At 53.6% G+C, this 25,872-nt stretch overlaps 1 protein-coding gene across 1 annotated transcript in view; it reads left to right on the top strand.

The window, feature by feature from the left end:
* The window catches only part of cplane1 (ciliogenesis and planar polarity effector 1), a 306,637-nt gene that overhangs the window by 224,783 nt on the left and 55,982 nt on the right, over positions 1-25,872 (top strand). Inside the window, exons 32-36 of the mRNA XM_070877077.1 lie at positions 89-364; positions 10,331-11,281; positions 14,371-14,546; positions 15,885-15,984; positions 22,744-22,801. Of these exons, the coding sequence (XP_070733178.1) occupies positions 89-364; positions 10,331-11,281; positions 14,371-14,546; positions 15,885-15,984; positions 22,744-22,801 (1,561 nt within the window). The remainder of the gene's footprint in view (positions 1-88; positions 365-10,330; positions 11,282-14,370; positions 14,547-15,884; positions 15,985-22,743; positions 22,802-25,872) is intronic.

Raw genomic sequence — 25,872 nt, 5'->3', positions numbered from 1 at the left:
TGTTTTAAGAAAAATAGGTGTACCCTTACCCTTTGTGTCTGTCGCTCACTCTGTAGATCTCACTCGCTCTTGTTTTCAACCCCAACAGCTCCAGCAAATCAACTTCATGAGCATAATGCAGGTGGTTGGATCATCACTGGCGAACCTTCCCGGCATTCAGCAAACACCACAGCAGCTTCAGCCCGTTCTCAGCCAGGATCGAGCACCCCCAACACCGAACCCCACCACAAACCCAACTCCAAGCACTCGAGTGCCCGCCCCTGGAGAAGCGGAATGTGAGAGACCAGTTGTGGAAAGACCAGTTGTGGAAAGCAACCTTGCGGTTCCGAGGTCAAGCAGTCCGCCTCAGGAGAAGGTAGCCCAGGTAAAGAACATAAGAAATAGGAGCAGGAGCAGGCCATACGGCCCCTCGAGCCTGCTCCGCCATTTAATACGATCATGGCTGATCTGATCATGGACTCAGGTCCACTTCCCTGCCTGCTCCCCATAACCCCTTAATCCCTTATCGGTTAAGAAACTGTCTATCTCTGTCTTAAATATAGTCAATGTCCCGGCTTCCACTACTCCCTGAGGCAGCGAATTCCACAGATTTACAACCCTCAGAGAAGAAATTCCTCCTCATCTCAGTTTTAAATGGGCGACCCCTTATTCTAAGATCATGCCCCCTAGTTCTAGACTCCCCTATCAGTGGAAACATCCTCTCTGCATCCACCTTGTCAAGCCCCCTCATAATCTTATACGTTTCAATAAGATCGCCTCTCATTCTTCTGCACTCCAATGAGTAGAGGCCCAACCTCCTCAACCTTTCCTCATAAGTCAACCCCCTCATCCCCGGAATCATCCGAGTGAACCTTTTCTGAACTGCCTCCCAAGGCTGAAGGTTACGGCATGTTGGCGTGTTCAGAACGTGAGTCGCTGTGTGGATGGGGTTGCTTAGTTTGGGCTAATTTTCTCCCCTAGCCCAATGGAGGAGCTGCATCTCCCAGGTACTGGCGTTCTCTGATACCTTGACCAACTATTTAATCACGAGGAGCCTCCGAGCTGAGCCCAACTGAGGTCACTGGAATACGGGATCCAACACTGCCTCCAGTGCAGCCTTCAGCCGCCTGAGGGAAAGAGTGTTTGCAGCCCAGGCCCTCGAATCTGTCACCAAGCTGATGGCCTACAGGGTCGTAGTAATACCTGCCCTCCTGTGTGGCTCAGAGACATGGACCATGTACAGTAGACACCTCAAGCCGCTGGAGAAATACAACCAACAATGTCTCCGCAAGATCCTACAAATCCCCTGGGAGGACAGACGCACCAACGTTAGCGTCCTCGATCAGGCCAACATCCCCAGCATCAAAGCACTGACCACACTCGATCAGCTCCACTGGGCAGGCCACATTGCTCGCATGCCAGACACGAGACTCCCAATGTGCGTGCTCTACTCTGAACTCCTTCACGGCAAACGAGCCAAAGGTGGGCAGAGGAAACGTTACAGGGACACCCTCAAAGCCTCCCTGATAAAGTGCAACATCCCCACCGACACCTGGGAGGCCCTAGCCAAAGACCGCCCTAAGTGGAGGAAGAGCATCCGGGAGGGCGCTGAGCACCTCGAGTCTCATCGCCGAGAGCATGCAGAAATCAAGCGCAGGTAGCGGAAGGAGCGTGCGGCAAACCTGTCCCACCCACCCCTTCCCTCAACGACTATCTGTCCCACCTGTGACAGGGACTGTGGTTCTCATATTGGATTGTTCAGCCACCAAATGACTCATTTTAAAAGAGTGGAAGCAAGTCTTCCTCGATTCCATGTTGATCAGGTGGCCTCCCAGGACGGATTGCCTCCTCTCTCCCACAGCTCAATGTTCACTGGCCCCGGCACAGACCGGGCAATCTGTCGAGATATGGGCAGCTGATTGGGATTTAAATGGAGAAAAGAATAAAGTGCAGGGAAGCGAGCATGAATGGGATGGCTGGGGATCATAGAAACATAGAAAATAGGAGCAGGAGTAGACCATTCGGCCCTTCAAGTCTGCACCGCCATTCAATATGATCATGGCTGATCCTCTATCACAACACCATATTCCCACTTTTTCCCCATACCCCTTGATTCCTTTTGTGTCTAGAAATCTATCTATCTCCCTCTTAAATATATTCAGTGACTCGGCCTCCACAGCCTTCTGTGGTAGAGAATTCCACAGGTTCACCACCCTCTGAGTGAAAACATTTCTCCTCATCTCGCTCCTAAATTTCCTACCCCGTATCCTGAGACTGTGACCCCTTGTTCTAGACTTCCCAGCCCCGGGGAAACATCCTCCCTGCATCCAGTCTGTCCAACCCAGTCAGCATTTTATACGTTTCAATGAGATCCCCTCTCATTCTTCTAAACTCCAGTGAATACAGGCCCCGAGTTAAGCTGACACAAGGGTAATGTCGCATGCTAAGATGATGGGCTGGGGCGAGGGGGAGGTATGAGATGAGCTTCAAACTCTCAGATCAAATTCTTTGATGATCTTAACACCTCAAGGCGCAGGCTGGGTTGGGGCAGTGCGACAGCCGTTTCCCATCACCACTTCCCTCATTACCGTTTGTGCCTCACAGGAGAGCTCACTCTGCAGCAGTGCGGGTGTGAAAAGTAAACCATCTGTTGGTCTTCATTGGGTGAAGGTTCAGTTTCCTGGACTGTGCATCCTGCTTTCCCGGAGTCTCCGCATCACCACAGCACAGAAAGAGGCCATTCGGCCCATCATGACTCAGCAATCCCCAACTAATCCCACTGCCCTACTCTCTCCCCATAACCCTGTATCAATCCCAAACAACCCACTGCCCCGCTCTCTCCCCACAGCCCTGTATCAATCCCAAACTAATCCCACTGCCCCGCTCTCTCCCCATAACCCTGTATCAATCCCATACTAATCCCACTGTCCCGCTCTCTCCCCATAACCCTGTATCAATCCCAAACAACCCACTGCCCCACTCTCTCCCCATAACCCTGTATCAATCCCAAACAACCCACTGCCCCACTCTCTCCCCATAACCCTGTATCAATCCCAAACAACCCACTTGCCCCACTCTCTCCCCATAACCCTGTATCAATCCCAAACTAATCCCACTGCCCCACTCTCTCCCCATAACCCTGGATCAATCCCAAACTAATCCCACTGCCCCGCTCTCTCCCCACAGCCCTGTATCAATCCCAAACTAATCCCACTGCCCCACTCTCTCCCCATAACCCTGTATCAATCCCAAACTAATCCCACTGCCCCGCTCTCTCCCCACAGCCCTATATCAATCCCAAAGAACCCACTGCCCCGCTCTCTCCCCACAGCCCTGTATCAATCCCAAACTAATCCCACTGCCCCGCTCTCTCCCCACAGCCCTGTATCAATCCCCAACTAATCCCACTCTCTCCCCACAGCCCTGTATCAATCCCAAACTAATCCCACTGCCCCGCTCTCTCCCCACAGCCCTGTATCAATCCCAAACTAATCCCGCTGCCCCACTCTCTCCCCACAGCCCTGTATCAATCCCAAACTAATCCCACTGCCCCGCTCTCTTCCCACAGCCCTGTATCAATCCCAAACTAATCCCGCTGCCCCGCTCTCTCCCCACAGCCCTGTATCAATCCCAAACTAATCCCACTGCCCCGCTCTCTTCCCACAGCCCTGTATCAATCCCAAACTAATCCCGCTGCCCCGCTCTCTCCCCATAACCCTGGATCAACACCCAACTATAATCCCAATGTCCCACTCTCGCCCCATAGCCCTGTATCAATCCCAAACTAATCCCACTGCCCCGCTCCCTCCCCATAGCCCTGTATCAATCCCCAAACTAATCTCACTGCCCCGCTCTCTCCCCATAGCCCTGTATCAATCCCCAACTAGTCCCGCTTTCTCCCCATCGCCCTATATCAATCCCAAACAAATCCCACTGCCCCTCTCTCTCTCCCCATAGCCCTGTGTCAATCCGAAACTAACCCCACTGCCCCGCTCTCTCCCCATAGCCCTGTATCAATCCCCAACTAATCCCACTGCTCTGCTCTCTCCCCATAGCCTTGTGAATGTCGTGAATAGCATGTTTAGTGAGTTGGTCACACCGCAGGCAAAGGTAACAAAGGCAGATAGGTAATGGGTGACCATCAGGCAGAGCAGGAGTGGGAAGGTCGTGCAGGGGTCCCCTGCGGTCATCTCCCTCCAAAACAGATAAACCACTTTGAATACTGTTGGGGGAGATAGCTCATCAGGGGAGGGCAGCAGCAGACAAGTTCATGGCACCGTGGGTAGCTCTGCTGCTCAGGAGGGCAGGAAAAAGAGTGGGAGAACTAAAGTGATAGGGGGTTCTATTGTAAGAGGAATAGATAGGCTTTTCTGCGGCCGCAATCGAGACTCCAGGATGGTATGTTGCCTCCCTGATGCAAGGGTCAAGGATATCTCGGAGCGGCTGCAGGGCATTCTGGAGGGGGAGGGTGAACAGCCTGTTGTCATGGTGCATAAAAGTACTCACGATATAGGTAAAAAGCGGAATGAGGTCCTACAAGCTGAATTTAGGGTGCTAGGCGTTAAATTAAAAAGTAGGACCTCAAAGGTAGTAATCTCAGGATTGCTACCAATGCCACGTGCTAGTCAGAGTAGAAATAGCAGGATAGTTAAGATGAATACGTGGCTTGAGGAATGGTGCAAGAGGGAGGGATTCAAATTTCTGGGACATTGGAACCGGTTCTGGGGGAGGTGGGACCAGTACAAACCAGACGGTCTGCATCTAGGCACGACAGGAACCGATGTCCCAGGGGGAGTGTTTGCTAGTGCTGTTGGGGAGGGTTTAAACTAATATGGCAAGGGGATGGGAATCTATGCAGGGAGACAGATGGAAGTAATATGGGGGCAGAAGCAAAAGGTAGAAAGGAGATAAGGAAAAGTGGAGGGCAGAGAAATCAAGGGCAAAAATCAAAAAGGGTCACATTACAACATAATTCTAAAAGGACAAGGAGTGTTTAAAAAAAACAAGCCTGAAGGCTCTGTGTCTCAATGCGTGGAGCATTCGTGATAAGGTGGATGAATGAACTGCACAGATAGTTATTAACAGATATGATGTAATTGGGATTACGAAGACATGGCTCCAAGGTGACCAAGGCTGGGAACTCAACATCAAGGGGTATTCAATATTCAGGAAGGATAGACAGAAAGGAAAAGGAGGTGGGGTAGCGTTACTGGTTAAAGAGGAGATTAACGCAATAGTAAGGAAGGACATTAGCTTGGATGATGTGGAATCTGTATGGGTAGAGCTGTGGAACATCAAAGGGCAGAAAGCGCTCGTGGGAGTTGTGTACAGACCACCAAACAGCAGTAGTGAGGTTGGGGACGGTAGGGATGCGTACAATAAAGGTACAGCAGTTATCATTGGGCGAATTTAATCTTCATATAGATTGGGCTAACTAAACTGGTAACAATACGGTGGAGGAGGATTTCCTGGAGTGTATAAGGGATGGTTTTCGAGACCAATATGTCGAGGAACCAACTAGACAGCTAGCCATCCTAGACTGGGTCTTGTGTAATGAGAGAGGATTAATTAGCAATCTTGTTGTTCGAGGCCCCTTGGGGAAGAGTAACCATAATATGGTACAATTCTTCATTAAGATGGAGAGTGACACAGTTAATTCAGAGACTAGGGTCCTGAACTTAAGGAAAGATAACTTCGATGGTATGAGACGTGAATTGGCTAGGATAGACTGGCGAATGATACTTAAAGGGTTGACGGTGGATAGGTCATGGCAGACATTTAAATATCACATGGATGAACTTCAACAACTGTACATCCCTGTCTGGCGTAAAAATAAAATGGGCAAGGTGGCTCAACCGTGGCTAACCAGGGAAATTAGGGATAGTGTTAAATCCAAGGAAGAGGCAAATAAATTGGCCAGAAAAAGCAGCAAACCTGAGGACTGGGAGAAATTTAGAATTCAGCAGAGGAGGACAAAGGGTTTAATTAGGAGGGAGAAAGTAGAGTATGAGAGTAAGTTTGCAGGAACATAAAAACTGACTGAAACATAGAAACATAGAAAATAGGTGCAGGAGTAGGCCATTCGGCCCTTCGTGCCTGCACCACCATTCAATAAGATCATGGCTGATCATTCACCTCAGTGCCCCTTTCCTGCTTTCTCTCCATTCCCCTTGATCCCTTTAGCCGTAAGGACCATATCCAACTCCCTCTTGAATATATCTAACGAACTGGCATCAATAACTCTCTGCGGTAGAGAATTCCACAGGTTAACAACTCTCTGAGTGAAGAAGTTTCTCCTCATCTCAGTCCTAAATGGCTTACCCCTTATCCTTAGACTGTGACCCCTGGTTCTGGACTCCCCCAGCATCGCGAACATTCTTCCTGCATCTAACCTGTCCAGGCTGCAATGGACTGCAAAAGCTTCTATAGATATGTGAAGAGAAAAAGATTAGTGAAGACAAATGTAGGTCCCATGCAGTCAGAATCAGGTGAATTTATAATGGGGAACAAAGAAATGGCAGACCAATTGAACAAGTACTTTGGTTCTGTCTTCACGAAGGAAGACACAAATAACCTTCCGGAAATGCTAGGGGACTGAGGGTCTAGCGAGAAGGAGGAACTGAAGGAAATCCTTATTAGTCAGGAAATTGTGTTGGGAAATTGATGGGATTGAAGGCCAATAAATCCCCAGGGCCTGATAGTCTGCATCTCAGAAGTGGCCCGAGAAATAGTGGATGCATTGGTGGTCATTTTCCAACATTCCATGGACTCTGGATCAGTTCCTATGGATTGAGCGTTGCTAATGTAACCCCACTTTTTAAGAAAGGACGGAGAGAGTAAACAGGTAATTATAGACCGGTCAGCCTGACATCGGTAGTGGGGAAAATGTTGGAATCAATGATTAAAGATGTAATAGCAGCGCATTTGGAAAGCAGTGACAGGATCGGTCCAAGTCAGCATGGATTTATGAAAGGGAAATGATGATTGACAAATCTTCTGGAATTTTTTATGGATGTAACTGGTAGAGTGGACAAGGGAGAACCAGTGGATGTGGTGTATTTGGACTTTCAAAAGGCTTTTGACAAGGTCCCACACAAGAGATTGGTGTGCAAAATTAAAGCACATGGTATTGGGAGTAATGTATTGACATGGATAGAGAACTGGTTGGCAGACAGGAAGCAGAGAGTTGGGATAAATGGGTCCTTTTCAGAATGGCAGGCAGTGACTAGTGGGGTACCGCAAGGTTCAGTGCTGGGACCCCAGCTATTTACAATATATGTTAATGATTTAGACGAAGGAATTGAATGTACTATCTCCAAGTTTGCAGATGGCACTAAACTGGGTGGCAGTGTGAGCTGTGAGGAGGATGCTAAGAGGCTGCAGGTGACTTGGACAGGTTAGGTGAGTGGGCAAATGCATGGCAGATGCAGTTTAATGTGGATAAATGTGAGGTTATCCAATTTGGTGGCAAAAACAGGAAGGCAGAATATTATCTGAATGATGACAGATTAGGAAAAGGGGAGGTACAACGAGACCTGGGTGTCATCGTACATCAGTCATTGAAAGTTGGCATGCAGGTACAGCAGGTGGTGAAGAAGGCAAATGGCATGTTGGCCTTCATAGCAAGAGGATTTGAGTATAGGAGCAGGGAGGTCTTACTGCAGTTGTACAGGGCCTTGATGAGGCCACACCTGGAGTATTGTGTACAGTTTGGTTTCCTAATCTAAGGAAAGTCATTCTTGCTATTGAGCGAGTGCAGCGAAGGTTCACCAGACTGATTCCCAGGATGGCAGGACTGACATATGAAGAAAGACTGGATCGACTAGGCTTATATTCACTGGAATTTAGAAGAATGAGAGGGGATTTCATTGAAACATATAAAATTCTGACGTGATTGGACAGGTTAGATGCAGGAAGAATGTTCCCGATGTTGGAGAAGTCACAGTCTAAGGATAAGGGGCAAGCCATTTAGGACTGAGATGAGGAGAACTTCTTCACTCAGAGAATTGTGACCCTGTGCAATTCTCTACCACGGAAAGTTGTTGAGGCCAGTTCGTTAGATATATTCAAAAGGGAGTTAGATGTGGCCCTTATGGCTAAAGGGATCAAGGTGTATGAAGAGAAAGCAAGAATGGGGTACTGAGGGAATGATCAGTCATGATCTTATTGAATGGTGGTACAGGCTCGAAGGGCCGACTAGCCTACTCCTGAACCTATTTTATATGTTTCTATCAATCCCAAACTAAACCCACTGCCCCACACCGTCCCCATAGCCCTGAATCAATCCCCAAACTAATCCCACTGCCCCGCTCTCTCCCCATAGTCCTGTATCAATCCCCAAACTAATCCCACTGCCCCACTCTCTCCCCGTAGGCCTGTATCAATCCCCAAATTAATCCCACTGCCCCACTCTCTCCCCATAGCCCTGTATCAATCCCCAACCTAATCCCACTGCCCCGCTCTCTCCCCATAGCCCTGTATCAATCCCCAAACTAATCCCACTGCCCCGCTCTCTCGATAGCCTTGTATCAATCCCCAAACTAATCCCACTGCCCCGCTCTCTCCCCATAGCGCTGTATCAATCCCCAAATTAATCCCACTGCCCCACTCTCTCCCCGTAGGCCTGTATCAATCCACAACTAATCCCACTGCCCCGCTCTCTCCCCATAGCCCTGTATCAATCCCCAAACTAATCCCACTGCCCCGCTCTCTCCCCATAGCCCTGTATCAATCCCCAACCTAATCCCACTGCCCCGCTCTCTCGATAGCCTTGTATCAATCCCCAAACTAATCCCACTGTCCCGCTCTCTCCCCATAACCCTGTATCAATCCCCAAACTAATCCCACTGCCCCGCTCTCTCCCCATAGCACTGTATCAATCCCCAAATTAATCCCACTGCCCCACTCTCTCCCCGTAGGCCTGTATCAATCCCCAACTAATCCCACTGCCCCGCTCTCTCCCCATAGCCCTGTATCAATCCCCAAACTAATCCCACTGCCCCGCTCTCTCCCCATAGCCCTGTATCAATCCCCAAACTAATCCCACTGCCCCGCTCTCTCCATAGCCTTGTATCAATCCCCAAACTAATCCCACTGTCCCGCTCTCTCCCCATAGCCCTGTATCAATCCCCAAACTAATCCCATTGCCCCGCTCTCTTCCCATAGCCCTGTATCAATCCCCAAACTAATCCCACTGCCCCGCGCTCTCCCCATAGCCCTGTATCAATCCCCAAACTAATCCCACTGCCCCGCTCTCTCCCCATAGCCCTGTATCAATCCCCAACCTAATCCCACTGCCCCGCTCTCTCGATAGCCTTGTATCAATCCCCAAACTAATCCCACTGTCCCGCTCTCTCCCCATAACCCTGTATCAATCCTCAAACTAATCCCACTGCCCCGCTCTCTCCGCATAGCACTGTATCAATCCCCAAATTAATCCCACTGCCCCACTCTCTCCCTGTAGGCCTGTATCAATCCCCAACTAATCCCACTGCCCCGCTCTCTCCCCATAGCCCTGTATCAATCCCCAAACTAATCCCACTGCCCCGCTCTCTCCCCATAGCCCTATATCAATCCCAAAACTAATCCCACTGCCCCACTCTCTCCCCATAGCACTGTATCAATCCCCAAATTAATCCCACTGCCCCACTCTCTCCCCGTAGGCCTGTATCAATCCCCAACTAATCCCACTGCCCCGCTCTCTCCCCATAGCCCTGTATCAATCCCCAAACTAATCCCACTGCCCCGCTCTCTCCGTAGCCTTGTATCAATCCCCAAACTAATCCCACTGGTACCCACTCTCTCCCCATAGCCCTGTATCAATCCCCAACCTAATCCCACTGCCCCGCTCTCTCGATAGCCTTGTATCAATCCCCAAACTAATCCCACTGTCCCGCTCTCTCCCCATAGCACTGTATCAATCCCCAAATTAATCCCACTGCCCCACTCTCTCCCCGTAGGCCTGTATCAATCCCCAACTAATCCCACTGCCCCGCTCTCTCCCCATAGCCCTGTATCAATCCCCAAACTAATCCCACTGCCCCGCTCTCTCCCCATAGCCCTGTATCAATCCCAAAACTAATCCCACTGCCCCACTCTCTCCCCATAGCACTGTATCAATTCCCAAATTAATCCCACTGCCCCACTCTCTCCCCATAGGCCTGTATCAATCCCAAACTGAATTTTCCATTCAGATAAGTTCAAAGTGTCTTCTAATCCAAATTTTAAAAAAACATCTTCCTTAACCATATATACTTCGAACTGAAATCCTGATGTCGGGAATCATCTTTGATGCCTATATAAGCCAATTTCCCTTTGAAGCTGTACACTGATGTTCTCCTTTATTTCCTAGGACCCAAAGGAGTTGCCTCTTCCTCCAAGGCCTGAAGATGATCATGTCTGCAGACGACCACGGCTCCCCGATTCCCGGAGTGTGCCGAGCAGCGGCCACATTCCCATCCGACCTCCCCTCCTCCTGGGCCGTGGGGCTCAGCCCCCGGCAACGCCCTGCCAGTTGGCTCCTGGGATAAGTCCAGCACTCGGGCTCCCGCTGCTCCGACTGGAGCCTCAGTATGAGCTGAGGGCTCGTCCAGTGACTCGCAGCAAGCCGCCATGCTCTGTCCCCCTCCCACAGCCCACCCCACGAGAGGCCTGGCCCCCCTGTCCCCAGCCCACCTGCCCCCAGCCCACCCCACGGGAGGCCTGGGCCCCCTGCCCCCAACCCACCCCACAAGAGGCCTGGGCCCCCTGCCCCCAGCCCACCCCACGAGAGGCCTGGCCCCCATGTCCCCAGCCCACCCCACGAGAGGCCTGGGCCCCCTGCCCCCAGCCCACCCCACGAGAGGCCTGGCCCCCCTGTCCCCAGCCCAGGCACAGGCCACAGCCCGGCTTCCCTGCCCACCTGAACCTATCCGCCTACGATCCCGAGCTTCTCCAGCAAGCGGCCGAGGAAAAGTCGAGGAGGGAGGAATTGTTAAGCAGTGGCCCCCCCAAACACCTGAACCTGGATCAGTATCAGCAGCCGGCAGCCTCCCTCCGCACCAGCTCCCCAGCGATTGGGCCTCCCAACTGCGGGGAGAGATCCCCGAGGGGCTTCACGCCCCCTGCTGTGCCCCGAGCCTGCTCCCGGGTGTTAGGGATGCCTCTGCTCCACCTACTCCAGCCCACGCACCTGACTCTCCTCCCCCTGACTGCAAGGCCGCCGCCAAACACTTGGGCAGAGCCGGGACGGCCGTGGAGTTCCTCGACAGTCCAGTGTCCCACAAGTCAGCAACAGTACAGCAGCTTCTGTCAAGAGACCCAGGTAAGGAGGGGAGGGGTCAGCGGGGAGGGGCGGGGTCAGCGCCGAGGGGAGAGTGTCCTCTAGCGCACTGTGAGTTACCCTGTCTATAACGGGGGTGATAGTTGATACTGAGGAGGACTGCAACAAATTCGAGGAAGAAACTTGCAGAAGGGGCATATAATTGGCAAATGAAAGTCAGCACAGATAAACGTTTGCTATTTTGATCGGAAGAATAGGGAGGTCATTTATTACTTATTACCAGTCAGAATGGATTTGTTAAGGAAAGATTGTGTCTGACTAACTTGATAGAATTTTTTGAGGAGGTAACAAAGAGGGTCGATGAGGGCAGTGTGTATGATGTAGTCTATATGGATCTTAGCAAGGCTTTTGACAAGGTCCCACATGGCAGACTGTTCAGAAAGCTAAAAGCCCATGGGACCCAAGGGAATGGGCGAGTTAGCTCCAAAACTGGCTCAGAAGCAAGAAACAAAGGGTACAAAAGCAAGATACTGTGGATGCTGGAATCTGAAATAAAAACAGAGAATGTTGGAAATCCCAGTGGGTCAGGCAGCATCTGTGGAGAGAGAAACAGTTAATGTTTCAGGTCGACGATCCTTCGTCAGAACTGGCGAATGTTCGAAAAGAGCGCATTCTTAAGCACTGAAAGGAGGAGGGGAAGAAAGAACAAACGGACATTCTGTGAAAAGGGGGAAGGCAGGAGAGATTAGAGAGACAAAAAGGATGATGGGCCGAATTGAAATGGCAATGATAGAGGTTAGAAAAGGTTAATCTGGATCGGGTGTGAATGGCAGAGTAATGACCAGCTGCCATTATAGACAAAGAGAAAAAAAACATAAGATGGGGGGAGAAAGGGAGTCAGAGATGGGCAGAGGTTACGGTCTGAAATTGTTGAACTGGATGTTGAGTCCAGAGGCTGTAAAGTGCCTAAACGAAAGATGAGGTGCTGTTCCTCGAGCTTGAGTTGAGCTTCGTTGGAACAGTGTAGGAGACCGAGGACGGAGAGGTCAGAGTGGGAGTGGAGCGGGGAATTAAAGTGACAGGCGACCGGAAGCTCAGGGTCACCCTTACAGACTGAACGGAGGTGTTTCACAAAGCGGTCAGCCAATCTACGCTTGGTCTTCCCCAATGTAGAGGAGACCACATCGTGAGCAGCGAATACAGTATACTAAACTGAAAGAAGTACAAGTAAATCGCTGTTTCACCTGGAAGGAGTATTTGGGGCCCTGGATAGTGGGAAGGGAGGAGGTAAAAGGGCAGGTGTTGCATCTCCTGCACTTGCACGGGAAGGTGCTGTGGGAAGGGGAGGGGGTGCTGGGGGTGACTGCGGAGTGGACCAGGGTGTCGCGGAGGGTGCGGTCCCTTCGGAACGCTGAGAGGGGAGGGGAGGATGTGATTGGTGGTGGGATCATGCTGGAGGTGGCGGAAATGCCGGAGGATGATCCGTTGAGCGTGGAGGCTGGTGGAGAAAGGTGAGGACAAGGGGAACCCTGTCGTGGTTCTGAGAGTGGGGGGGGGGGAAGGGGTGAGAGCAGAGGTGCGGGAAATAGAACGGACACGGTCGAGGGCCATGTCAATCACGGTGGAGGGGAATCCTCGGTTGAAGAAAAAGGAAGACATGTCAGAGGCACTAGTGTGAAAGGTGGCGTCGTCAGAGCAGGTGCGACGGAGACGGAGAAACTGGGAGAATGGAATGGAGTCCTTGCAGGATGCGGGGCGGGAGGACGTGTAGTCCAGGGAGCTGTGGGAGTCCGTGGGCTTATAGTGGATACTGGTCGAAAGCCTATCCCCAGAGATGGAGACAGAGAAGTCGAGGAAGGGAAGAGAAGTCGGAGATGGACCATGTGAAGGTGCGGGAAGGCTGGAAATTGGATGCGAAGTGAATAAAAGTTTCCCGTTCAGGGCGAGAGCAAGAAACGGCATCGATACAGTCACCAATGTGACGGAGAAAGAGGTGAGGGAGGGGACCGGAGTAGGACTGGAACAAAGAATGTTCCACATATCCCACGAAAAGCAGAGAAGCTACTCTTGCCCTGATCGTGAAGCCTGCCTTTTCATGCAACACCTGCCCTGTTGGGTAGACTGGGGTTGTTTTCCTTGGCCAAGGAGGCTGTGGGGAGACTTGATTGAGGTGTATAACATTAAGAGATAGAGTGGATAGGAAGGACCCACTTCCCTTAGCAGAGAGGTTAATAACCAGGGGCATGCATAGATTTAAAGTCATTTGTAGGGTTAGAGGAGAGCTGCGGAGAACCTTCGTCACCCAGAGGGTGGTGGGGGTCTGGAACTCGCTGCCTGAAAGGGTGGGAGAGGCAGAAACCCTCACCACATTTAAAAAGTACTTAAATATTCACTTGAAGTGCCGTAACCTACAAGGCTACGGACCAAGAGCTGGAAAGTAAGGTTAGGCTGGATGGCTTTTTGTCGGCCGGCACGAACACAATGGGCCGAATGGCCTCCTTCCAGAAACATAGAAATTTACTGCGCAAGAGGAGGCCATTCTGGCCCATCGTGTCTGCGCCGGCTGGCAAAGAGCCGCACGGCCCTAGGTCAGCAGCCCTGAAGGTTACATATAAACCTATAAACAATGGTGGAGGGCAAAGAGCACCCAGCCCAAGCAGTACCGTAAATTTCTGTGATTCTATGATTCTTAAGGCACTTTTCCAAATTTGCTGGTGACACAAAGATAGGCAACATTGTGGGCAATGTAGATGAAAGCATAAAATTACAACTAGACTAGGGGAGCATAGTCTAAAAATTAGAGCCAGACCTATCAGGAGTGAAATTAGGCAACACTTCTACACACACAGGGTTAAAGGCGCTATATAAATACAAGTTGTGTGTGTAGAAGTTTGAAACTCTTTTCCGCAAACAATAACTGATGCTAGATCAATTGTTAATTTTAAATCTGAGATTGATAGCTTTCTGTTAACCAAAGGTATTGAGGGATATGGGGCAAAGGCAGTATTTGGATTTAGGTCACAGATCAGCGTGGTCTCATTGAATGGCGGAGCAGGATTGAGGGGGCTCTGTTCCTATGTTAACCGTCTCTCGTGCCTACCATTACTCCTGACTTGTACACTGCATTCCAGGTGTCAATGATCTGTCCCCCAAGACTCATTCCAGCTCAGGACCTCATTGCCTTTGAGCAGAGCCGGCTGTGTAAATCTCAACATTCTTCAGGACCACAACAGGCCAAAGCCTTCCGCCTTCTGAAGGTGAACATTGAGCCGTTTGAGTCCAGGACCGGATGTGACAATAAAAAAAGGTGGGAATGTGTGAGGTGCTTTTATGTAGTCCTTCAACACCAGCTGCTTCATCATCCCGCTGCATGAGAGTGAATAAAACAGGGAGTGAGGGAGTGCGGGAGGGACGGGACAGGGGGAGGGAGCGCGGGAGGGACGGGGGGAGGGACCACGGGGGGAGGGAGCGCGGGAGGGACGGGGGAGGGAGCGCGGGAGCGCACGGGGGGAGGGAGCGCGGGAGGGACGGGGGGGAGGGAGCGCGGGAGGGACGGGAGGGAGGGAGCGCAGGAGGGACGGGGGGGGAGGGACGGGGGAGGGAGCGCGGGAGGGACGGGGGGGAGGGAGCGCGGGAGGGACGGGGGGGAGGGAGCGCGGGAGGGACGGGAGGGAGGGAGCGCGGGAGGGACGGGGGGGAGGGAGCGTGGGAGGGACGGGGGAGGGAGCGCGGGAGGGATGGGGGAGAGAGGGCGGGAGGGACGGGGGAGAGAGGGCGGGAGGGACGGGGGAGAGAGGGCGGGAGGGACGGGGGAGAGAGGGCGGGAGGGACGGGGGAGAGAGGGCGGGAGGGACGGGGGAGAGAGGGCGGGAGGGACGGGGGAGAGAGGGCGGGAGGAACGGGGGAGGGAGCGCAGGAGGGAGGGAGGGAGCGCAGGAGGGACGGGGGGGAGGGAGCGAGGGAGGGACGGGGGGGAGGGAGGGAGGGAGCGCGGGAGGGACGGGGGGAGGGAGCGCGGGAGGGACGGGGGAGGGAGCGAGGGAGAGCGGGAGGGACGGGGCGGGGGGAGGGAGCGCGGGAGGGATGGGGGGGAGGGACGGGGGGGAGGGACCGCGAGAGGGAGGGAGCGGGGGAGGGAGCGCGGGAGGGACGGGGGAGGGAGCGCGGGAGGGACGGGGGAGGGAGCGCGGGAGGGACGGGAGAGGGAGCGCGGGAGGGATGGGGGAGAGACGGGGGAGAGGGGACGGGGGAGAGAGGGCGGGAGGGACGGGGGAGAGAGGGCGGGAGGGACGGGGGAGGGACGGGGGGGAGGGAGGGAGCGCGGGAGGGACGGGGGAGGGAGCGAGGGAGGGACGGGGGGAGGGAGCGCGCGGGGGAGGGAGCACGGGAGGGACGGGGGAGGGAGCGCGGGAGGGACGGGGGGGGAGGGAGCGCGGGAGGGACGGGGGAGGGATGGGGTGGGGGACAGGACAAGGGGGTGGTGGCGCCAATGGGACCGGTCAGGAGGCGGGGTGGGTTGGGGGGGAGGTGGAGAGGTGAGGGATGTGGGGTGGTGGTGGGAGGTGAGGGATATGGTAGGGAGGGATGATGGGCTGTGATACGGTCGTGCTTTTGCCTGAGAATTGTTATCTCTTTAATTGCCCAGGTTAAAGCGACGGTGTGAGAGAAGAGCAGAGGAGATGGTCTGCAACCTTCCCCAGTCAGACAAGGGCCTGATACCCGCGAATCCAACATACACTCAGAAGGTTGGAAGCAGAGACTGTGGGTGCTGTGGGAGGGTTCAGGAGGCAATAACGAAGGGATGGGGTGGAGTTGGAATGTGTTTGTAACTGGGGACAGTAGTCCCACTTTCCGTGGGACGGTCGTACTCCATGAACTGCCCCGGGGTGTGATGGAGGGGGCAGTCCTGCAGCTTCCACAGCTCATGTGGCCTGCTCCTGCTGTCAGGCATGCACAGTGGGAGGAGACTAGGCACTGGCCACAAGAGGAGAAGGGCCGATTGTCCAAGGCCCCTTCACCAGCTGCAACGAACACTGCCTCCCAGTGACAATCCCTTTAACAAATATTTTATATCGGTCTTCAGAGGAGAAGACACTTAAAACATCCCAATAATGGATAATCAAGGGGCTATAGGGAGGGAGGAACTTAAAACAATCACTGTCACTAAAGAAAAAGTACTCGGTAAAATAATGGGACTAAAGATGGACAAGTCCCCTGGACCTGATGGCTTACATCCTGGGGTCTTAAAAGAAATGGCTGCAAAGATAGTGGATGCATTGGTTGTAATCGACCAAAATTCCCTGGATTCTGGAGAGGTCCCAGCGATTGGAAACCACAAATGTTACGCCCCTATTTTAAAAAGGAGGCAGATAGAAAGCAGGAATCTATAGACCAGTTAGCCCAACATCTGTCGTTGGGAAAATGTTGGAGTCCATTATTAAGGAAGCAGCAGCAGGACATTTGGAAAAGCATAATTCAATCAAGCAGAGTCAGCATGGATTTATGAAAGGGAAATCATGTTTGACAAATTTGGTGGAGTTCTTTGAGGATGTAACGAGCAGGATGGATAAGGGGGAACCAGTGGATGTAATGTATTTGGATTTCCAGAAGGCATTCAATAAGGTGCCACATAAAAGGTTACTGCACAAGATAAGAGCTCATGGGGTTGAGGGTAATATATTAGCATGGATAGAGGATTGGCTAACTAACAGAAAACAGAGTTGGGATAAATGGGTCATTTTCCGGTGGGCAAACATAGAAAATAGATGCAGGAGTAGGCCATTCGGCCCTTCGAGCCTGCACCACCATTCAATAAGATCATGGCTGATCATGACTAGTGGGGTGCTACAGGGATCAGTGCTGGGGCCTCAACTGTTTACAATCGAAATTAATGACTTGGATGAAGGGACCGAGTGTAATGTAGCCAAGTTTGCTGATGATACAAAGATAGGTGGGAAAAAAAATCTGCAAAGGGATATAGACAGGCTAAGTGAGTGGGCAAACGTTTGTCAGATGGGGTATAATGTGGGAAAATGTGAGGTTATTGATAGGAAAAATAAAAAAGCTAATTATTATTTAAATGGAGAGAAATTACAAAATGTAATGTAAGTACAGAGGGACCTGGGGGTCCTTGTGCATGAAACACAAAAGGTTAGTATGCAGGTACAGCAAGTGATCAGGAAGGCAAATGGAATGTTGGCCTTTATTGCAAAGGGGGATAGAGTATAAAAGCAGAAAAGTCTTGCTACAACTGTACAGGGTATTGGTGAGTCCACACCTGGAGTACTGCGTACAGTTTTGGTCTCAGTATTTAAGGAAGGATATACTTGCATTGGAGGCTGTTCAGAGAAGGTTCACTAGGTTAATTCCGGAGATGAGGGGGTTGACTTATGAAGATAGGTTGGGCCAATACACATTGGAGTTCAAAAGAATGAGAGGTGATCTTATTGAAACGTATAAGATAATGGGGGAAATAATCGAGGGGCCAAATGGCCTACTCCTGCTCCTATTTCTTATGTTTTTATGTGGGACATTGATCTATGAGGGGTTAAGGGAGATAAGAACATAAGAAATAGGAGCAGGAGTAGGCCATTTGACCCCTCGAGCCTGCTCCGCCATTCAATAAGATCATGTCTGATCTGATCATGGACTCAGCTCCACTTCCCTGCCCGCTACCCATAACCCTTTACTCCTTTATCGCTCAAAAATCTGTCTATCTCCGTCTTAAATATATTCAGTGACCCACCCTCCATAGCACACTGGGGCAGAGAATTCCACAGATTTACAAACCTCCGAGAGAAGAAATTTCTCCTCATCTCAGTTTTAAATGGGCGGCCCCTTATTCTAAGATCATGTCTCCTAGTTTCAGTTTCCACTATGAGTGGAAATATCCTCTCTGCAGCCACCTTGTCAAGCCCATTATACATTTCGATAAGATCACCTCTCATTCTTCTGAATTCCAATGAGTAGAGGCCCAACCTACTCAACCTTTCCTCATAAGTCAACCCCCTCATCTCCGAAATCAACCTAGTGAACCTTCTCTGAACTGCCTCCAAAGCAAGTATATCCTTTCTTAAATATGGAAACCAAAACTGGAGTGATGGTGAGCAGCTGGTAGCTGCGGTGTGTGCAAGGGTTGTGTTTAATACTGAGCTGGGGGATGTGTATAAGGGTTGTGTTTAATACTGAGCTGGGGGATGTGTATAAGGGTTGTGTTTAATACTGAGCTGGGGGATGTGTGTAAGGGCTGTGTTTAATACTGAGCTGGGGGATGTGTATAAGGGTTGTGTTTAATACTGAGCTGGGGGATGTGTATAAGGGTTGTGTTTAATACTGAGCTGGGTGATGTGTATAAGGGTTGTGTTTAATACTGAGCTGGGGGATGTGTATAAGGGTTGTGTTTAATACTGAGCTGGGGGATGTGTATAAGGGTTGTGTTTAATACTGAGCTGGGGGATGTGTGTAAGGGCTGTGTTTAATACTGAGCGGGGGATGTGTATAAGGGTTGTGTTTAATACTGAGCTGAGGGATGTGTATAAGGGTTGTGTTTAATACTAAGCTGGGGGATGTGTATAAGGGTTGTGTTTAATACTGAGCTGGGGGATGTGTATAAGGGTTGTGTTTAATACTGAGCTGGGGGATGTGTATAAGGGTTGTGTTTAATACTGAGCTGGGGGATGTGTATAAGGGTTGTGTTTAATACTGAGCTGGGGGATGTGTATAAGGGTTGTGTTTAATACTGAGCTGGGGGATGTGTATAAGGGTTGTGTTTAATACTGAGCTGGGGGATGTGTATAAGGGTTGTGTTTAATACTGAGCTGGGGGATGTGTATAAGGGTTGTGTTTAATACTGAGCTGGGGGATGTGTATAAGGGTTGTGTTTAATACTGAGCTGGGGGATGTGTGTAAGGGCTGTGTTTAATACTGAGCTGGGGGATGTGTATAAGGGTTGTGTTTAATACTGAGCTGGGGGATGTGTATAAGGGTTGTGTTTAATACTGAGCTGGGGGATGTGTATAAGGGTTGTGTTTAATACTGAGCTGGGGGATGTGTATAAGGGTTGTGTTTAATACTGAGCTGGGTGATGTGTATAAGGGTTGTGTTTAATACTGAGCTGGGTGATGTGTATAAGGGTTGTGTTTAATACTGAGCTGGGTGATGTGTATAAGGGTTGTGTTTAATACTGAGCTGGGGGATGTGTATAAGGGTTGTGTTTAATACTGAGCTGGGGGATCTGTATAAGGGTTGTGTTTAATACTGAGCTGGGGGATGTGTATAAGGGTTGTGTTTAATACTGAGCTGGGGGATGTGTATAAGGGTTGTGTTTAATACTGAGCTGGGGGATGTGTATAAGGGTTGTGTTTAATACTGAGCTGGGGGATGTGTATAAGGGTTGTGTTTAATACTGAGCTGGGGGATGTGTATAAGGGTTGTGTTTAATACTGAGCTGGGGGATGTGTATAAGGGTTGTGTTTAATACTGAGCTGGGGGATGTGTATAAGGGTTGTGTTTAATACTGAGCTGGGGGATGTGCATAAGGGTTGTGTTTAATACTGAGCTGGGTGATGTGTATAAGGGTTGTGTTTAATACTGAGCTGGGGGATGTGTATAAGGGTTGTGTTTAATACTGAGCTGGGGATGTGTATAAGGGTTGTGTTTAATACTGAGCTGGGGGATGTGTATAAGGGTTGTGTTTAATACTGAGCTGGGGGATGTGTATAAGGGTTGTGTTTAATACTGAGCTGGGGGATGTGTATAAGGGTTGTGTTTAATACTGAGCTGGGTGATGTGTATAAGGGTTGTGTTTAATACTGAGCTGGGGGATGTGTATAAGGGTTGTGTTTAATACTGAGCTGGGTGATGTGTATAAGGGTTGTGTTTAATACTGAGCTGGGGGATGTGTATAAGGGTTGTGTTTAATACTGAGCTGGGGGATGTGTATAAGGGTTGTGTTTAATACTGAGCTGGGGATGTGTATAAGGGTTGTGTTTAATACTGAGCTGGGTGATGTGTATAAGGGTTGTGTTTAATACTGAGCTGGGGGATGTGTATAAGGGTTGTGTTTAATACTGAGCTGGGGGATGTGTATAAGGGTTGTGTTTAATACTGAGCTGGGGGATGTGTATAAGGGTTGTGTTTAATACTGAGCTGGGTGATGTGTATAAGGGTTGTGTTTAATACTGAGCTGGGGGATGTGTATAAGGGTTGTGTTTAATACTGAGCTGGGGGATGTGTATAGGGTTGTGTTTAATACTGAGCTGGGGGATGTGTATAAGGGTTGTGTTTAATACTGAGCTGGGGGATGTGTATAAGGGTTGTGTTTAATACTGAGCTGGGTGATGTGTATAAGGGTTGTGTTTAATACTGAGCTGGGGGATGTGTATAAGGGTTGTGTTTAATACTGAGCTGGGGGATGTGTATAAGGGTTGTGTTTAATACTGAGCTGGGTGATGTGTATAAGGGTTGTGTTTAATACTGAGCTGGGGGATGTGTATAAGGGTTGTGTTTAATACTGAGCTGGGGGATGTGTATAAGGGTTGTGTTTAATACTGAGCTGGGGGATGTGTATAAGGGTTGTGTTTAATACTGAGCTGGGGGATGTGTATAAGGGTTGTGTTTAATACTGAGCTGGGGGATGTGTATAAGGGTTGTGTTTAATACTGAGCTGGGTGATGTGTATAAGGGTTGTGTTTAATACTGAGCTGGGTGATGTGTATAAGGGTTGTGTTTAATACTGAGCTGGGTGATGTGTATAAGGGTTGTGTTTAATACTGAGCTGGGGGATGTGTATAAGGGTTGTGTTTAATACTGAGCTGGGGGATGTGTATAAGGGTTGTGTTTAATACTGAGCTGGGGGATGTGTATAAGGGTTGTGTTTAATACTGAGCTGGGTGATGTGTATAAGGGTTGTGTTTAATACTGAGCTGGGTGATGTGTATAAGGGTTGTGTTTAATACTGAGCTGGGGGATGTGTATAAGGGTTGTGTTTAATACTGAGCTGGGGGATGTGTATAAGGGTTGTGTTTAATACTGAGCTGGGGGATGTGCATAAGGGTTGTGTTTAATACTGAGCTGGGTGATGTGTATAAGGGTTGTGTTTAATACTGAGCTGGGGGATGTGTATAAGGGTTGTGTTTAATACTGAGCTGGGGATGTGTATAAGGGTTGTGTTTAATACTGAGCTGGGGGATGTGTATAAGGGTTGTGTTTAATACTGAGCTGGGGGATGTGTATAAGGGTTGTGTTTAATACTGAGCTGGGGGATGTGTATAAGGGTTGTGTTTAATACTGAGCTGGGTGATGTGTATAAGGGTTGTGTTTAATACTGAGCTGGGGGATGTGTATAAGGGTTGTGTTTAATACTGAGCTGGGGGATGTGTATAAGGGTTGTGTTTAATACTGAGCTGGGGGATGTGTATAAGGGTTGTGTTTAATACTGAGCTGGGGGATGTGTATCAGGGTTGTGTTTAATACTGAGCTGGGGGATGTGTATAAGGGTTGTGTTTAATACTGAGCTGGGTGATGTGTATAAGGGTTGTGTTTAATACTGAGCTGGGTGATGTGTATAAGGGTTGTGTTTAATACTGAGCTGGGGGATGTGTATAAGGGTTGTGTTTAATACTGAGCTGGGGGATGTGTATAAGGGTTGTGTTTAATACTAAGCTGGGTGATGTGTGTAATGGTTGTGTTTAATACTGAGCTGGGTGATGTGTCTGTCAGGGTTGTATTTAACACTGAGCTGGGGGATGTGTGTAAGGGCTGTGTTTAATACTTAGCTGGGTGATGTGTATAATGGTTGTGTTTAATACTGAGCTGGGTGGTGTGTGTAAGGGCTGTGTTTAAGACTGAGCTGGGTGATGTGTGCAAGGGTTGTCTTTAATACTGAGCCAGGTGATGTGTGTAAGGGCTGTGTTTAATACTTAGCTGGGGGATGTGTGTAAGGGTTGTGTTTAATACTGAGCAAGGTGATGTGTGTAAGGGCTGTGTTTAATACTGAGCTGGGTGATGTGTGTAATGGTTGTGTTTAATACTGAGCTGGGTGGTGTGTGTAAGGGCTGTGTTTAAGACTGAGCTGGGTGATGTGTGTAAGGGTTGTGTTTAACACTGAGCTGGGTGATGTGTGTAAGGGCTGTTTTTAATACTGACCCGGCTGATGTGTGTAAGGGCTGTGTTTAAGACTGAGCTGGGTGATGTGTGCAAGGGTTGTATTTAACACTGAGCCGGATGATGTGTGTAAGGGCTGTGTTTAATATTATCCGGGTGATGTGTGTAAGGGCTGTGTTTAACACTGAGCTGGGTGATGTGTGTAAGGGCTGTGTTTAATACTGAGCTGGGTGATGTGTGTAAGGGCTGTGTTTAATACTGAGCTGGGTGATGTGTGTAAGGGCTGTGTTTAATACTGAGCAGGGTGATGTGTGTAAGGGCTGTGTTTAACACTGAGCAGGGTGATATGTGTAAGGGTTGTGTTTAATACTGAGCAGGGTGATGTGTGTGTTTAATACCAGAAGCCGGGAGATGATCCTCCAGCGCCCGACACAACAGGATGTTTCACCGTCCCACCAGGTGAGTGAGAACAAGGGAACTGCCCCTCCGAGCTTGCTGTGTAACTCGTGTGCTGTTAGAAAACCAATGACCAAACAACAGCTTCTCTGTCGCGTCTGCTGGCCTCACTCACCATCTACTGTTCCCCCGCCCCCCCCTCCCTCCATCCGCTGACTCAGTCCGGGGTCCAGGCACCACTCTCCCCTTCTCCTCTCCCTGCCCCTTCCCCCGTCCCTCCCTCCTCTGATTCTGGCCTGGATCCAGGTACCTCCCCGCCTCGCCCCTCCCCGCCTCACCCCTCCCCGCCTCGCCCCTCCCCACCTCGCCCCTCCCCGCCTCGCCCCTCCCCGCCTCGCCCCTCCCCGCCTCGCCCCTCCCCGCCTCGCCCCTCCCCACCTCGCCGCCTCGCCTCGCCCCTCCCCGCCTCGCCCCTCCCCGCCTCGCCCCTCCCCGCCTCGCCCCTCAACGCCTCGCCCCTCCCCGCCCCTCCCCTCCCCGCCTCGCCCCTCCCCGCCTCGCCCCTCCACGCCGTGCCCCTCCCCGCCTCGCCCCTCCCCGCCTCGCCCCTCCCCGCCTCGCCCCTCCCCGCCTCGCCCCTCCCCGCCTCGCCCCTCCCCGCCTCGCCCCTCCCCGCCTCGCCCCTCCCCGCCGTGCCCCTCCCCGCCTCGTCCCTCCCCGCCTCGTCCCTCCCCGCCTCGCCCCTCCCCGCCTCGCCCCTCCCCGCCTCGTCCCTCCCCGCCTCGCCCCTCCCCGCCTCGCCCCTCCCCGCCGTGCCCCTCCCCGCCTCGTCCCTCCCCGCCTCGTCCCTCCCCTCCCCGCCTCGTCCCTCCCCTCCCCGCCTCGTCCCTCCCCGCCTCGTCCCTCCCCTCCCCGCCTCGTCCCTCCCCTCCCCGCCTCGTCCCTCCCCGCCTCGTCCCTCCCCTCCCCGCCTCGCCCCTCCCCGCCTCGCCCCTCCCCGCCTCGCCCCTCCCCGCCTCGCCCCTCCCCGCCCCTCCCCTCCCCGCCTCGCCCCTCCCCGCCTCGCCCCTCCCCGCCCCTCCCCTCCCCGCCTCGCCCCTCCCCGCCTCGCCCCTCCCCGCCTCGCCCCTCCCCGCCTCGTCCCTCCCCTCCCCGCCTCGCCCCTCCCCGCCTCGCCCCTCCCCGCCTCGCCCCTCCCCGCCTCGCCCCTCCCCGCCTCGCCCCTCCCCGCCTCGCCCCTCCCCGCCTCGTCCCTCCCCGCCTCGCCCCTCCCCGCCGTGCCCCTCCCCGCCTCGCCCCTCCCCGCCTCGCCCCTCCCCGCCTCGTCCCTCCCCGCCTCGCCCCTCCCCGCCGTGCCCCTCCCCGCCGTGCCCCTCCCCGCCGTGCCCCTCCCCGCCTCGCCCCTCCCCGCCTCGCCCCTCCCCGCCTCGCCCCTCCCCGCCGTGCCCCTCCCCGCCGTGCCCCTCCCCGCCGTGCCCCTCCCCGCCGTGCCCCTCCCCGCCTCGCCCCGCCCCGCCTCGCCCCTCCCCGCCTCGCCGCCTCGCCCCTCCCCGCCTCGCCCCTCCCCGCCTCGTCCCTCCCCGCCTCGCCCCTCGCCGCCTCGCCCCTCCCCGCTGTGCCCCTCCCCGCCTCGCCGCCTCGCCCCTCCCCGCCTCGCCCCTCCCCGCCTCGCCCCTCCCCGCCTCGCCCCTCCCCGCCTCGCCCCTCCCCGCCTCGTCCCTCCCCGCCTCGCCCCTCGCCGCCTCGCCCCTCCCCGCTGTGCCCCTCCCCGCCTCGCCCCTCCCCGCCTCGCCCCTCCCCGCCTCGCCCCTCCCCGCCTCGCCCCTCCCCGCCTCGTCCCTCCCCGCCTCGTCCCTCCCCGCCTCGCCCCTCCCCGCCTCGTCCCTCCCCGCCTCGTCCCTCCCCGCCTCGCCCCTCCCCGCCTCGCCCCTCCCCGCCTCGTCCCTCCCCGCTGTGCCCCTCCCCGCCTCGTCCCTCCCCGCCTCGTCCCTCCCCGCCTCGCCCCTCCCCGCCTCGACCCTCCCCGCCTCGCCCCTCCCCGCCTCGCCCCTCCCCGCCCCTCCCCTCCCCGCCTCGCCCCTCCCCGCCTCGTCCCTCCCCGCCTCGTCCCTCCCCTCCCCGCCTCGTCCCTCCCCGCCTCGTCCCTCCCCTCCCCGCCTCGTCCCTCCCCTCCCCGCCTCGTCCCTCCCCGCCTCGTCCCTCCCCTCCCCGCCTCGCCCCTCCCCGCCTCGTCCCTCCCCGCCTCGCCCCTCCCCGCCTCGCCCCTCCCCGCCGTGCCCCTCCCCGCCTCGCCCCTCCCCGCCTCGTCCCTCCCCGCCTCGTCCCTCCCCGCCGTGCCCCTCCCCGCCTCGCCCCTCCCCGCCTCGTCCCTCCCCGCCTCGTCCCTCCCCGCCGTGCCCCTCCCCGCCTCGCCCCTCCCCGCCTCGTCCCTCCCCGCCTCGCCCCTCCCCGCCTCGTCCCTCCCCGCCTCGCCCCTCCCCGCCTCGTCCCTCCCCGCCTCGCCCCTCCCCGCCTCGCCCCTCCCCGCCTCGTCCCTCCCCGCCTCGCCCCTCCCCGCCGTGCCCCTCCTCGCCTCGTCCCTCCCCGCCTCGTCCCTCCCCTCCCCGCCTCGCCCCTCCCCGCCTCGTCCCTCCCCGCCTCGTCCCTCCCCGCCTCGTCCCTCCCCGCCTCGCCCCTCCCCGCCGTGCCCCTCCTCGCCTCGCTGCGTCCCTCCCCGCCGGGCCCCTCCCCTCCCCACCACTGCTGTTTGTGGCCCGGGGTACGGGCCCCAGTTACCCCTTGCCCGTGAGGTTATTCCACCGTGCAGGGTATCTGACACAGGGGATGTCCTTACTCACTGCACGTTACACAGGGGTCTGCGTGGAGCAAGGCTGGCTGGTCTCAGCCTCTGAACCCAGGGACACCTGTACCATGACCCACCTCACATCAGCACGACCCTGTGCTCGAACCTGAGAGGTACCTGGTCAGTGTGACACAGGGCTCTTCACCCACTGAGCCTTCTGGTAAACCACATCAACCGGAACATAACCTGCATCTCAGCACTGTGTCCTCTCTCCCTCCATCTCCTGTCCCCCTGCCCTCCATCTCCTGTCCCCCTCCCCTCCCCTCCCCTCCATCTCCTGTCCCCCTCCCCT

Source organism: Pristiophorus japonicus, chromosome 1, assembly GCF_044704955.1.
Source record: "Pristiophorus japonicus isolate sPriJap1 chromosome 1, sPriJap1.hap1, whole genome shotgun sequence".
Classification (NCBI taxonomy): domain Eukaryota; kingdom Metazoa; phylum Chordata; class Chondrichthyes; family Pristiophoridae; genus Pristiophorus; species Pristiophorus japonicus.
Note: the sequence above shows the minus strand (reverse complement) of the source record. Positions and strands in the feature narration are given on the sequence as shown.